Here is a 14,223-nt window from a genome sequence, read left to right on the forward strand (position 1 = left end):
TCAATATTAAAAGCTTTTGCTCTAAGAAGGACCCTGTTAACAAGAATGAAAAGATAGACACAGATTAGGAGAAAATATTTGCAAATCACATATCAGACAAAAAACTTATATCCAAAATGCATAAAGGACTATCGAAAGTCAACAGGAAGAAAACAACCCAATTGAAAAATGGGCAAAAGACTTGAATGGACACTTCACCAAAGAGGATATACAGAAAGCAGACAAGCACATGAAAAGCTGTTACGCATCATTAACTATTGGAGAAATGCAAGTTAAAATTATGATGAGCTACCAATGCCCATATATTAGTTTTTTTTTCTTCTTTTTATTTCTTTTTTTTCCCCCCAGTGCACATATATTAGAATGGCTTGGCCATCTTCACTACAAACTAAATTAGGAGCCTACCTATGTGAACTTCCTCTTTGATAACCCTCTCCAAGACACCTCACTTGAACGTAACAAGAGAAATTGGAACCATCTCCTGGTGTCAAGGCCATAATACCTAAGGGAGTGTCACACATACATAAATGCTTGTTCTTCATCATTCCTTCTTCAGATACCCTTGCTTTATGTCACGGAACTCTTTTTACATGAGACTTAGCTCTTCCACATTTGGCCTCTATTTCTCCTATATCTTTAAATTCCACTTTTGTCACCGTGCACGACACTGATGACACTCGGGCTGGGTCTGGAAGCCTTGCTCTGAAAAAAACGTTCTTGGTCTCCTGCCGGGCCATATCTGCAGTTCCAATAGGTTCCACAAGGGGGATGGTGTTACCCAGGTAAGGGCTCTTAGACCGCCTTAGGACTGGTGGATAAACGAATGAGATAAAAGGCACACAACTAATCCGTCTATGCTTTTAAAATAACATCACATTTAAATAACACTATACATGCTGACTAAATAGTAATTATCAAGTTTATTACTGAAAAGAGAAAACATTTTCTTATTTCGTTTTCAATCGGCCTACAGATATTTGTTGAACACCTACTGTGTGCCAAGCTCTCTTCTAAATACTGGGTATACAAACAAAATTTATTTGAAACAAAATATAAAAGAAATGATACACTTAGGCTAACTTTAATTAGTGATTATTCTTATTTAACTTTATCTGAATTTTCTTCTGAAGCTTAACTGGCAAATTTACTCTCCTCTTTGATGAAGGGCATAGACAGCAAGGCTTTTCTCCACAGCAGGCTCCCCATAAAACTCCTCCCACCACTCTTTCCTGTCTAATTTGAATGCTTACAACAACCATCTCGACCAGTGCTTATGAGGGCAATTCAGCCTATTACAAAGGTTTCTTCTACTCCATAACATGACTTTTTAAAGCACTGTCCACTCAGCCTTTTTCCTGCTATTTTCATTTATGTCCAAAATGCAAGAGACAAAGAACTGGTAGGTAACTCCTGAGTTTCTTCTTCCCTGAAACTTTTATCTGCTATGACATGGTACCTGGTCAAAGAAGTCATTCCCTTAGCTAAGTCTTTTTTTATTCACCATACGTATACTTAGCCCCTCTTTCTCATGAATGCAGATTTTTAAAATGGAATTCATTCCCACTGCTGTAACACGTATCATGTTTGCAGTTACAGCCTGCTATGGCCATTTGCTAACACAGACTTCCCCCTCTGAACCTTTGTGACCCTTTTGAATGGAACAAAATGAACACAGTAAAGTATTTTTTTGTTGTTGTTGTGTTTTTTGTGTTTTTGGTTTTTTAGAGATAGTGTCTTGCTTTGTTGCCCAGGCTGGTCTCAAACTCCTAGGTTCAAGCTGTCCTCTCGCTTTGACCTCCCAAATTGCTAAGATTACAGGAGTGAGCTGCCGCACCTGGCCTAGTAGGGCAGTTTTGTTGTTGTTGTTGTTTGTTTTGTTTTGTTTTGTTTTTTCGAGACGGAGTCTTGCTCTCTTGCCCTAGCTAGAGTGCAGTGGCACGATCTCAGCTCACTGCAACCTCCACCTCCCAGGTTCAAGCGATTCTCCTGCCTCCACCTCCCGAGTAGCACTACAAGCGTGTGACACCACGCCCGGCTAATTTTTTGTATTTTTAGTAGAGATGGGGTTTCACCGTGTTAGCCAGGATGGTCTCAATCTCCTGACCTCGTGATCTGCCTGCCTCGGCCTCCCAAAGTGGAGTGGTTTTTAATCCGTGTTTACTTTTCAGCATCAAACAGCCTGTACACTGTGGTTAACCTCCCTGCTGGAATATGCAGACTTATCAGTTCAGCACAGGAAAGAGGGTCAAGCTTTTAGGAAGAATCTCCAGAGGTCCCAGAATGGGGATTCAGCTACCAGCCCAATGTGCTCTTCTTCCCATTCACCAAGCCATGCTGTCCTTTGACCCCAACTTCATGGTTCTGCTCTTTCTTCAACTGAGAGTTTGGCCATCAAGGAGACCCAGATCCAGGGGCTCGGAGGCCTGCCTAGACCACAGCAGAGACAAATGGAGGGCGAGGGGTTGGGGAAGAGGGGAGAAGGAGAGAAGAGTCCCACATCAGCCTAGCCCTGCTCCTGTAGTGTAGAGCAGAGGCGAGGGTTATAAGAAGTGTACTAAAACTTGAAGGGAACTGAAAGGCTTGAACCTTTTGTGTCTCCTCAGGAGCTATTCCCATTCTCCTTATACCCTACTTTCTGCTGTTCAGTAAGTTCTGGTCCTTGGCTGTGCTCTCCTTAGCCTGGCTCGCCTGTGATTGGAACACCCACAGTCAAGGTAAGAGACAGGGGCACAATGGTGGTCCTGTTTGGGCCAAGAATGGAAGCACAGGGAGAAGGAGGTGGAGGGAGAGGGGGAGAACCAAGGGTAGGGGAGAGGGGAACGAAGGGGAGGGAGAAGGGAGAGCAAAGCTCAGCAGGGACAGAGGTCTCTACCAGGTAGCTCAGGAAGAATTATGAGGTTGAGGTCTCTGGGCCGGTGCCCCCAGCTTCAGACTATTTTCCTGTCACCTTTCTGGTCGGCTCTAGAGGAGCAGGGGCTTCCTATGTCTTGGGGACTGGATTCAGGGACAGTACTTACAGTTCTGAGGTGTCAGAAGGAGGCCCCTCCTGTGACCTGAGGACTGCAGGCAGAGCTCTCCTCCTCTGGGGGAGGTAGAGGGACTGCAATGCCCTACGTACTCTTCCCTTCCCTTCTGTACCCACAGGTGGCAGGAGTTCAGCTTGGGTACGAAACTGGACCCTATGGAAGTATTTCCGAAATTACTTCCCAGTAAAGGTGACTACTCTTCCTCGGGGTGCCCTCAGTCCCTGTTGCCCAGACTCTTGCTCCCTACTCAGCTCCATGTTTTCAGAGGCTTTTGTGGTCAGCAGCAAAGGTCAAGGCCCGAGTCATAATGCAAAGCAAGGGCCCAAGATGGATGGGCAGGTGGGGAAACAGGTGGATGGCAGCCTTTCCTGCACTGGCAAACCCAGGTCAGCCTCTCTGACCATCGTGAGCCCTGGCAATCCTATGACAATGATGACATCCTAGTGAATAGGGATTTGGGGCTCCCGGAGGGAAACATAGGCTACCTGCTGAGATTTTAGTCCACACATCGTTTCTTCCTTCTTTGTAGCCAATGCTCTGACTCAATCTCCCTCTAACAGCTGGTGAAGACTCATGATCTTTCTCCCAAACACAACTACATCATTGCCAATCACCCCCATGGCGTTCTCTCTTTTGGTGTCTTCATCAACTTTGCCACTGAGGCCACTGGCATTGCTCAGATTTTCCCATCCATCACTCCCTTTGTAGGGACCTTAGAATGGATATTTTGGATCCCAATTGTGCGAGAATATGTGACGTCAATGGGTGAGTATAAGAAATAATTAATTCTATTTTTTTACCTACTTCAAAGGTGCAACCCCAATAAGTCCTGACAATCACTCCCTGCTTGAAGAGTACATGATAGAAAATAAGTCCAGGACACCCTGGGCCCGTAACAGGAGTATGTGGCTAAGCATTAGTTTCTGTCCAAGATCTGGGGAGCAGGGTTTGACTGGGCAGCAGGGGAAGTTATAGGCATTCATAGGAGTCACCAGAACTTTTTTCAGAGGGAGAACCAGAAGGCTGGAATTCAGGACCAATGCCAAAGTGCAAATCAGAGGATGAAAGCCAAGAATTAAACACAAATGCAGGGAAAAGCAGGTGTGAACGGGATAGCTCAGGCGAACTTCACCAGGCTCTCTCTAGGATATCAGGTGGCCTCTTTGGGCCGGTCATTTGTACACCATGGTGTCTTAAAAACATTTTGAAGTCTATCATACTAGCTAAAACCCTCCTGGTCCATGACTTTTATCTCCCTGGAACCCCTTCACACTTGCATAAAATGCTAAGGGATAAAGGATAGGAGTTCATCAGAGTATCCAGAACAACTTCCCCATGCTCAGCTTCAAGTCAGGGCACTGTGACAAATGTCTCTCTCTGGACAAATAGTCATCCTTCTGGACACCAGAAAACAACTGAAGCCAAACATTAAAACGTAAGATATATTTCTCTGACTAGAGTCCCAGAGGATGCTTCTACTCTGCCCTGAGGTTAGCATGGCCCTGGAGCAGGAATCTTTCTCAATGGCTAGAGCCTGGAGGCAATTTCTGCCATCGCAGTAGAGAATAGGAGGTGAGCGCAGGGCAAAGATGGGAGACAGAAGTGAGAAAGGCTAGATGATTGTTGTTAAACAACAGGGTGTCATTCACATTCCATTATTCATCTACATTTCAGTTTGGCTTGGTCAGGCTCAGGGGTCTGCCTACTCTCCAGAAACCCTAGCCATTGGCTTCCCTTTGGCAGGTTACTCTTAGGGAGGAAGTAGGTTGGTGGTGGCTAGTCTCGATTACCCCTAGAGGAGAGAACTCTGGAGGATCTCCAGTGTTGTCAGCCTGGGCAGAGTGGAAGATGGCTGTGCTTCATGGGTAGAGAGGGATGAGGTGGGCTTAGATACTATTGATCTGAAATGCAGTAGGCTATGGATGGTAGGAGGCAGAGGAACTCAGTATAGACCCAACTGCAGAAGCACAGACCCCCAAGGCAAACAGCTGACCCTAAGGACCAACCTTAGGCTAGGGCAGTCATAACCCAGGACACGAAGGTCAGAGACAGAAAGGTGGAAACAGCAATAGTCAGAAAACAGAAGAACTGTCTCCAAAAGGAAGAGCCTGGGAAAACCCCCTACCCCATCCTCAGGGAATGAAGTTTTTCTACTACTTGACTCTTTTGGTTTCACAGGTGTGTGCCCTGTGAGTAGCTCAGCCTTGAAGTACTTGCTGACCCAGAAAGGCTCAGGCAATGCCGTGGTTATTGTGGTGGGTGGAGCTGCTGAAGCTCTCTTGTGCTGGCCAGGAGCCTCCACTCTCTTCCTCAAGCAGCGTAAAGGTTTTGTGAAGATGGCACTGAAAACAGGGTGGGTTCCAAGGTTCTAGTGCTCTGTTGTCAGGGTGCCATAGGCCCTCTGTAGCCCTCTCCAGAATGGTGCCCTCCCTGGGCACCTGTTAGAGGGCCCCCATCTTCACTCTAACTCCTTCTGTCTACCCCCTCACATTGTGCCTTAGGGATGTTTGGGCCTCCAGATACATTTCAGTGGGCACTTTTCTTACTTGAAGTTGGAGAAAGAACAGCAGAAGAAAATCTTTTACTTTCTGCCCATTGGCCTGGTAGGCTGGAGGTCTGGAAAAGTGGGGCTTCACTCTATACCAACCTGTTAACTGAGAGGCCCTGAGAATCTACCAACTGCAAGGGAGGCACTAGCTTTGATACCGTGAGGATCAAAAAGATAAGACATGACCCCAAAGAGCATACAATCTGGTTTGAGAAATAGACCTCATTCATTCAGCAGTTACTGAACACCCACTGTATGTCAGGCATAGTACTAGGCATTTAGGATATAAAAGTAAATAAGACCCAATCCTTGCAAACTCACGGTCCAATATGGAAGAAGACAGACCCATGCACATATAATTACCAAATACATGCAGAATCCAACCACTTACTACCTAGACTATCACCCCTTGGTTTACTACCATCATCTCTCCCCTTGGATGATTACAACACTTCTAACTGCTCTTCCTGTATCTATTCCCGCCTCCCTCACCCCAAGAGTCTATTCCCAGCTTCAGTCAGGATGATCCTGTTAAACACAAGTCAGATCATATCACTTCCCAAAATAATCCAGTGGCTCCCATGTCACTCAGAGTAAAATCCAAAGTCTCTACAGGGGCTTGCAAGACGCGGAAGAATCTGGTCTATAGCTGCCTCTCTGTCCTCATCACTCACTTCTCTTCCCACTCTCTCACTCCATCACAGCTACACCGGCCTCTTTGCTGTCCCTCAAGCAGGCCACCCGCTCCTGCTTTAGGGTCTTTGCTTTAGCTGTTCCCTCGGAACACTATTCCTCCAAATGACTGCTTGGCTCATTCCTTTATCTCCTTCAAGTCTTTGCTCAAATGTCTCTTCTCAATACGGTTATCTGACCATCTTGCTCTATTTTTTCCTGGTTACACTTATCTTCTTATAGCTCATCCATTTTATTTTTTTGTTTACCGACTATTTTCAATGTTTATTGTCTGTCTTCCTCCCAAAAAAAGTAAACTCCATGAAGACAGAATTTTTAAAAATCCATTGTATTCACTGATGCATCTCCAGGGCCTAAAACAGTGCTGGCACACAGAAAGAGCTTAATATTTGTTAAATAAATGGAACATTATAATGGAAATGTGTACAAAGTGCTATGTGAGCACCAATTTATGGAAAGATCTTGACCCAGAATAGAGGTTTCATAGGTGGGTAACATCTGAATTGTGAATTGAAATATTAGTAGGAGTTGCCAGGTAGCCCAAAAGGGAGAAAGAACTCAGGCATTCCGTGAGGACCTATGGCATGTCAGGCGCTATGCCGGGGCCTAGGGATTCAAAGATGAATATGACCCAGTTCTTGCCTTTGATTGGCTTGCTGTCTACTGGGAGAGTCAGGCAGGTAAGGAGATGACTATAATACACGGTTGGGGCAGCGTTAGTGTAGAAGAGAGGTAAGCACTAGATGAGGGGTACCTAATCCGCATTGGGGGGATTGAAGTGGTCAAAGTTGCTTTAAGGGGATGAGATTGGGACTGAGTGCAAAATTGAATGAGCCACATAAAGACAGAGGGAAGACAGAAGACACTTCCGACAGAGGGAGCAGAATGTACAAAGACACAGAGATGAGAGAGTACGAGACACACTTAATATGGCGAAGCAGATTGCAAAGGAAGAATGGGGAGAAGAAAAGCTAGCCAGGGAGGGAAGGCTAGAGCAAAAAGGCCATAAGGAAGCAGCATGGTGCAAACTGAGGAGCTCTAGAATCCAGAGTTTGAGAGGAGTGGCATGTCAGATACGCAGTTTACAAAGAACACTCTGCATGCTGGATGCAATGAAGACAGAGCTTTTGAGATTAGTTTCTTCCTATAACAGGACAAGGCAGAGCAGCAGCTCCCCTCAGAGAGTTCAGTTGGGAGAGTGGGGCATGGCACGAATGGGACATGAAGATGGAGATGTTTAGGTGCTTGGGTTCTTGTCCTATAATGGGGAGGTTGGAGAGGTTTCCCACCTTGGAGAGGATTTTTCTGGGGATCTTCCTCAGAGAGCTCACACTCCTGCCCCTCTCTTTGCAGGGCATACCTTGTCCCTTCATATTCCTTTGGTGAGAACGAAGTTTTCAATCAGGAGACCTTCCCTGAGGGCACGTGGTTAAGGTTGTTCCAAAAAACCTTCCAGGACACATTCAAAAAAATCCTGGGACTAAATTTCTGTACCTTCCACGGCCGGGGCTTCACTCGCGGATCCTGGGGCTTCCTGCCTTTCAATCGGCCCATTACCACTGTTGGTGAGCTTTCCAGTATCTCCGGATGGCCTGTTTCTTCATTCACTTCCCACCCACCTTAAATCATCCATCAAGTCCAGGGGGACCCAACTGACATCTGGGATGGGCAATGGGTGTGGTTAAGAGCAGGGTGGGTAGGACAACTAAACAGATAAGAGTTGTGGCCATTCATGGATGTGACATCAGCATCTGCTACAAGAGCATCACCATTCGCACACATTCTGTCACCACTCTCCTGAGCTTGCTTGCATTCTCTTGAGCATGGGTTTGATTAGATGATCAGAGAACAGGGGCCAGGATGAGACTGGAGCAAAGGGAAAGAAAGAAAGAAGGGGAGGAAAGCCAGATACTGAGTTTCAGTACATGGCTCCCAGTGAGGGATGGGTAGTTTGAGTTGAGGGGGGGACTCTGATGTTTGTCTCTTCTCTTTTTTCATAGTTGGGGAACCCCTTCCAATTCCCAGGATTAAGAGGCCAAACCAGAAGACAATAGACAAGTATCACGCACTCTACATCAGTGCCCTGCGCAAGCTCTTTGACCAACACAAAGTTGAATATGGCCTCCCTGAGACCCAAGAGCTGACAATTCTATAACAGGAGCCACATTCCCCATTATTCAACCCCCAAAGCCATGAGGGATCCCAGTAGAGCCACAGAAAAAGAAGAATTCCAGGAGAGGGAAAGATGAGAGAGGAGACCATCCAAGCCAGAAATTATTTAATAAATCAGAGTTCTAGCAATAGAGTCCTCTCCCAAGTGGCTGAGGCAGGCTTAGGGGAAAGAACCAGAGGGGCAGGGGAGGACTGGGGAGGGCTGGCTAGCCAGAGGATTTGGCTGTATCACCCCTGGTTATTCTAGGGCAACAACCCAGTTGGGGAGTCTTATGAATCACTCCAGCCAACTCTCTGATCACAAAGAATACTGTGGCCCTTTCCCCTAAACCTTAGTTCACCATCACTATGTAGGTTTAGACTTAGAAGCTTTATTTGGAACAGGGATAGTTTGTTTCCTCTGGGTCCTTTCCTTACAACTTGGGAACTGCTACAAGGTAAACCAGGGACCTGAACTGTAGCTGCCTGGTCCAAGCAGACAGGATTCCCTCAGTTGTGATAGAGTTCTAGACTGGCAATGCAGTTACATGGTTTCTTCTTTGAAAATAAAGTTCTAGACATATAAAACAGGATACCACTATTTCTTGATTATTCTGTGGTTCGCTATTGGGCTTCCCTCAAACCTAAGATTTTCCCTTCTGGCCAGAAAGCTGCTCTATGGAGAGCCATTTTCCTCTTCTTTATTTACCCTTCATACTTCCCCTGACAGAAAAGGTGGGGGAATGGAACCATGGCTACTGCAAAGGGTAAGAGACAGGAGCAGAAACAAGGGAACTGGCACAGGTACCCGCTGGGTAGCCCACCTCTCCTGATCCCACATAACCACCCTATGTCAGAAGGGAGGGAGCCACAAGACCATGCACCAACTGTAAGTTTGCTTGATGTCAAGTCCCTTCTATGTTCCAGGGCCCATGACATTGCTTTCATAACCATTGTCTCTTAATACTAAACATAAGCCCAGTGAGATTGAGATTGTCATCACCTCCATTTCACAGTAGCTAAAGTTCCTAGAAGGTTAGTAGCTTGCCCAAAGCCACACAACTTTGGATAGAACTAGCATTCAAACCAGAGTTCTCTCCAATGCACCACTCCATGTCTCCATTCCTCATTTTCTGGAGACCCGTTTTTCAGCTTCATTTTCCTAAATGAGGCACCATGGCACTCCACCAAAATTAGTTCATAAGTGTGGGCAAAAATGGCATGGATTCTACTCACAGTGGTCCTATATTAGGCCTCAGGGGAAATAATTGATTAATTTAAAAAACCTTTCTATATCAATAGAATGGAATTGAGAGCACAGAGGGTCAATTGATTTTCACCTAGGGTGTCAAGACAATTCAATGTGGGAAAGAATAGTCTTCAACAAACAATGCTGAGACAACTGGACATCCACATGCAGAAAAATAAAGTTGGACCTTACCTCATATCATATACAAAAATTAACTCAAATGGATCAAAGACCTAAAGTTAAAGTTAAAACTATTAAACTCATGGAAGAAAACAGGTGTAAAGCTTCATAATCTTGGATTAGGCAATGGCTTCTTAGATATGACATCAAAAGCACAAACAAAATAAAAAATAGATAAGTTGGACTCCATTATAATTAAACACTTTTGTGCTTCAAAGGACACCATTAAGAAGGTGAAAAGACAACCCACGGAATGGGAGAAAATATCTACAAATTATGTATCTCATAAGAGTCTAGGAGCCAGAATAGATAAATAATTCTTACAACTCAACAACTGAAAGGCAATTAAATTTTAAAAATAAGCAAAAGATTTAAATAGACATTTCTCCAAAGAAGCTATACAAATGAAAAAGTAAGGATTGGGGGCAATGGCTAACGCCTGTAATCCCAGCACTTTGGGAGGCCCAGGAGGAAGGATTGCTCTAGCCCAGGAATTCGAGACCAGCCTGGGCAACATAGTGAGACCCCATCTCTACAAAAAATTTAAAAATTAGTCAGGTGTGGTGGTGCATGCTCATGTTCCCAGCTACCAGGAGACTGAGGTGGGAGGATTGCTTGAGCCCAGGAGTTCAAGGCTGCAGTGAGCTACAATAGTCACATCACTTCACTCCAGCATGGGTGACAGGGTGAGACCCTGTCTCTAATAAAAAAGAAAAAGTGCTCAAAATCATTAATCATTAGGGAAATGCAAATCAAAACCACCATGATACCATTTTACACCCACTAGGATGACTATAATAAAACAAGATAGACAATAACAACTATTAGTTAGGATATGGAGAAACTGGAATTCTTGGGCATTGCTCATGGTAAAATGGTGGAGCCACTTTGGAAAACTGTTTGACAGTTCTCAAAGAGTTAAGTGTAGAGTTACCATACGACCCAGCAATTCTACTTTTAGTTATATAACCCCCAAATTTAAAACATGGTCACACAAAAACGTGTACATAGATGATCGCAGCAGAATTACTCCTAATAGCAAAACAGTGCAAACAATCCAAAGGTCTAGCAACTGATGAATGGATAAATGTATTGGGGTCTATCCATACAATGGAATGTTATTTGGCAATAAAAAAATGCAGTAATGATACATGCTACAAAACAGATGAACCTTGAAAACATTATGGTAAGTGAAAGAAGCCAGGTCATATATTGTATGATTCCATTTCTATGAAATTTCTATGAAATGTCCAGAATGAGCAAATATAGAGATAGAGAGAAAGAAAGAGAGAAGAGAAAGAGAAAACAAATTAGTGGTTACCAGGGATTGTGAAGGAAGAAAGGAAAGGGGAATGACATCTAATGGGTAGGGGTTTCTTTCGGGGGTGATGAAAATGTTCTGGAATTAGATAATGGTGGTGGTTGCACAACCTTGCCAATATGCTAAAACCACTAAATTTGGACACTTTAAAATGGTAAATTTTATGGTATGTGAATTCTATCTCAGTGAAAGAGCAATGTATAAGAAAACTTAGCCTTTTAGCTTAAGGGAAAAAAGTGTGAGCTATTTTAAAGTAAAAAAAATCACAATAAAAAATTTTAAATGCTTTCTATTTTAAAATGATTGTAGATTTAAAGGTAGTTGCAAAATTAGAGTCCCTTGAACCCTTTATCCAACTTTCCACAATGGTGACATCATCTGTAACTGTAGTACAATATCAAAACAGGAAATTGACACTGGTACAATACTGTTAAAACTTATTCAGTTTTCACTGTTTTTACACTCACATATGTGTGTTTGTGTGTGTGTGCATGTGTGTCTATGCAATTTGATCCCATAAATAGATTCATATAACTCCAATGACCATCATGATACAGAACTGTTTTATTACCACAGAGGAACTTCCTCATATTACCCCCGTATAACCACAGGCCCCCACCTTTGTCCCTGTCCCTGGCAATTGCTCATGTACTTTCCATCTCTACAGCTTTGTCATTTCAAGGATTATACAAATGGAATCACAGTATGTAATATTTTGAGATTGTCTTTTTTCACTAAGCATAATGCCCTTAAAGATCTAAGTTATAATGTATCCATAGTTCATTCCTTTGTGTTGGCTTGGCAGTACTCTATGGTCTGAACATACCAGAGTTTGTTTAACCACTCACCCGTTGAAAGACATCTGGATTGTTTCCAGTTGTTTGGCTATTACAAGTAAAGCTGCTGAAAACTTCTAAAACTTACACCCTTCCCAATATATAAGAAAAGAAATGTCAAATCAATAAAATATCAAGAAGAGCTGTAATTTAAAATTGAAATACAATATTTTGAATTTTGACTCCATGAACACATAATGAGCCAGGCACAATTTTGGCAAAAATATTGTCTCTCTTACGAACATACAAAAGTAGGTGGAGTGAGATATCAAAGAAAGACATTTCATTGTGAGCAAAATGTATTTCCGGTGTAACAACTACACTAAGAGAACTGGTTGCTGTAACCAGTCCCAGAATTGGGACAGAGGGTATCTGCAGGTTCCAGCACAAAAGGATTGAAGTTTCTGGCAAAGTTAACTGAAATCTTGAAAAGGAAAGCTACTAATTGCAAACAAGTGTCTAATATCAATGGAACAAGAATTTTTTATAATCTAATGCTGTCACAACTCCACAGTACTAAGAAATACAAATCAAGGACTGACTATAAAGCACAGATGGTTGAATTGTTAGATTCTCAAAAGAACTCAGCCATAAAATGTGAGTGAAATAGGAGAGCAAGGCGTCATTGTAACAGTTGCTATAGAAATTACCTTGTTCCAAATATTTACCATGTGTCATTACACACCTCATTGACAACAAAAACGTTCCAGAGAGATGACCCTATTATAAAATACACCTGGAGGGTCCTCAGAGTAATAAAGAATCTCTGTGTTTACTAGAGGAATATTTAGCAGAAAAATATGACATCTTTATTCCAAACTTCGAGGACTTGTATTTCTTTTTTTTTTTACTTGAGATTTAATATACAGACCATATGATATGGTTTGGCTGTGTTCCCACCCAAATCTTTTTCTTGAATTGTAGTTACCATAACCCCCACGTGTTGTGGGAGAGACCCAGTGGGAGGTAATTTAATCATGGAGGCAATTACCCTCATGCTGTTCTCGTGTTAGTGAGTGAGTTCTCACGAGATCTGATAGTTTTATAAGGGGCTTTTCCCCCTCTTTGTTAGGCACTTCTTTCTCCTGCCACCATGTGAAGAAGGATGTATTTGCTTCCCTCTGCTATAATTGTAAGTTTCCTGAGGCCTCCCAGCCAGGCTGAACTGTGAGTCAATTAAACCTCTTTCCTTTGTAAATTACCCAGTCTCAGGTATGTCTTTATTAGCAGCATGAGAACAGACTAATACAGCAAATTTGCACCACAGAGAGTGGGGTACTGCTGTAAAGATACCCAAAAATGTGGAAGTGATTTTGGAACTGCATAACAGGCAGAGGTTGGAATAGCTTGGAGGTCTTAGAAGAAGACAGGAAAAGGTGGGAAAGTTTGGAACTTGCTAGAGACCTAGAGAGCTCAGAAGACAGGAAGACGTGGGGAAGTTCGGAACTTCCTAGACACTTATTGAATGGCTTTGACCAAAATTCTGATAGTGATATGGACAATGAAATCCAGGTTGAGGTGGTCTCAGATGGAGATGAGGAACTTGTTGGGAACTGTAGTAAAGGTGATTCTTGCTATAGTTTAGCAAACAGACTGGTGGCATTTTGCCTCTGCCCCAGAGATCTGAGGAACTTTGAACTTAAGAAAGACGATTTGGGGTATCTGGCAGAAGAAATTTCTTTTATTTTTATTTATTATTTACTTTTTATTACTATTATACTTTAAGTTTTAGGGTACATGTGCACAACGTGCAGGTTTGTTACATATGTATACATGTGCCATGTTGGTGTGCTGCACCCATTAACTCGTCATATAGCATTAGGAATATCTCCTAATGCTATCCCTCCCCCCTCCCCCCACCCCACAACAGTCCCCAGTGTGTGATGTTCCCTTTCCTGTGCCCATGTGTTCTCATTCTTCAATTCCCACCTATGAGTGAGAACATGCGGTGTTCGGTTTTTTGTCCTTGCGATAGTTTGCTGAGAATGATGGTTTCCAGCTTCATCCATGTCCCTACAAAGGACATGAACTCATCATTTTTTATGGCTGCATAGTATTCCATGGCATATATGTGCCACATTTCCTTAATCCAGTCTATCATTGTTGGACATTTGGGTTGGTTCCAAGTCTTTGCTGTTGGGAATAGTACTGCAATAAACATAAGTGTGCACGTGTCTTTATAGCAGCATGCTTTATAATCCTTTGGGTATATACCCAGT

General features: G+C 43.3%; 1 protein-coding gene across 1 annotated transcript in view; it reads left to right on the forward strand.

Annotated features, from left to right (window-relative positions):
- The window catches only part of DGAT2L6 (diacylglycerol O-acyltransferase 2 like 6), a 26,883-nt gene extending 17,872 nt beyond the window's left edge, over positions 1-9,011 (forward strand). The window contains exons 2-7 of the mRNA XM_032756375.1: positions 2,604-2,714; positions 3,145-3,215; positions 3,587-3,791; positions 5,205-5,379; positions 7,621-7,832; positions 8,268-9,011. Of these exons, the coding sequence (XP_032612266.1) occupies positions 2,604-2,714; positions 3,145-3,215; positions 3,587-3,791; positions 5,205-5,379; positions 7,621-7,832; positions 8,268-8,422 (929 nt within the window). The 3' untranslated portion in view covers positions 8,423-9,011. The remainder of the gene's footprint in view (positions 1-2,603; positions 2,715-3,144; positions 3,216-3,586; positions 3,792-5,204; positions 5,380-7,620; positions 7,833-8,267) is intronic.
- The last annotated feature ends 5,212 nt before the right edge of the window (positions 9,012-14,223 follow it).

Source organism: Hylobates moloch, unplaced genomic scaffold (assembly GCF_009828535.3).
Source record: "Hylobates moloch isolate HMO894 unplaced genomic scaffold, HMol_V3 SCAFFOLD_7, whole genome shotgun sequence".
Lineage (NCBI taxonomy): Eukaryota > Metazoa > Chordata > Mammalia > Primates > Hylobatidae > Hylobates > Hylobates moloch.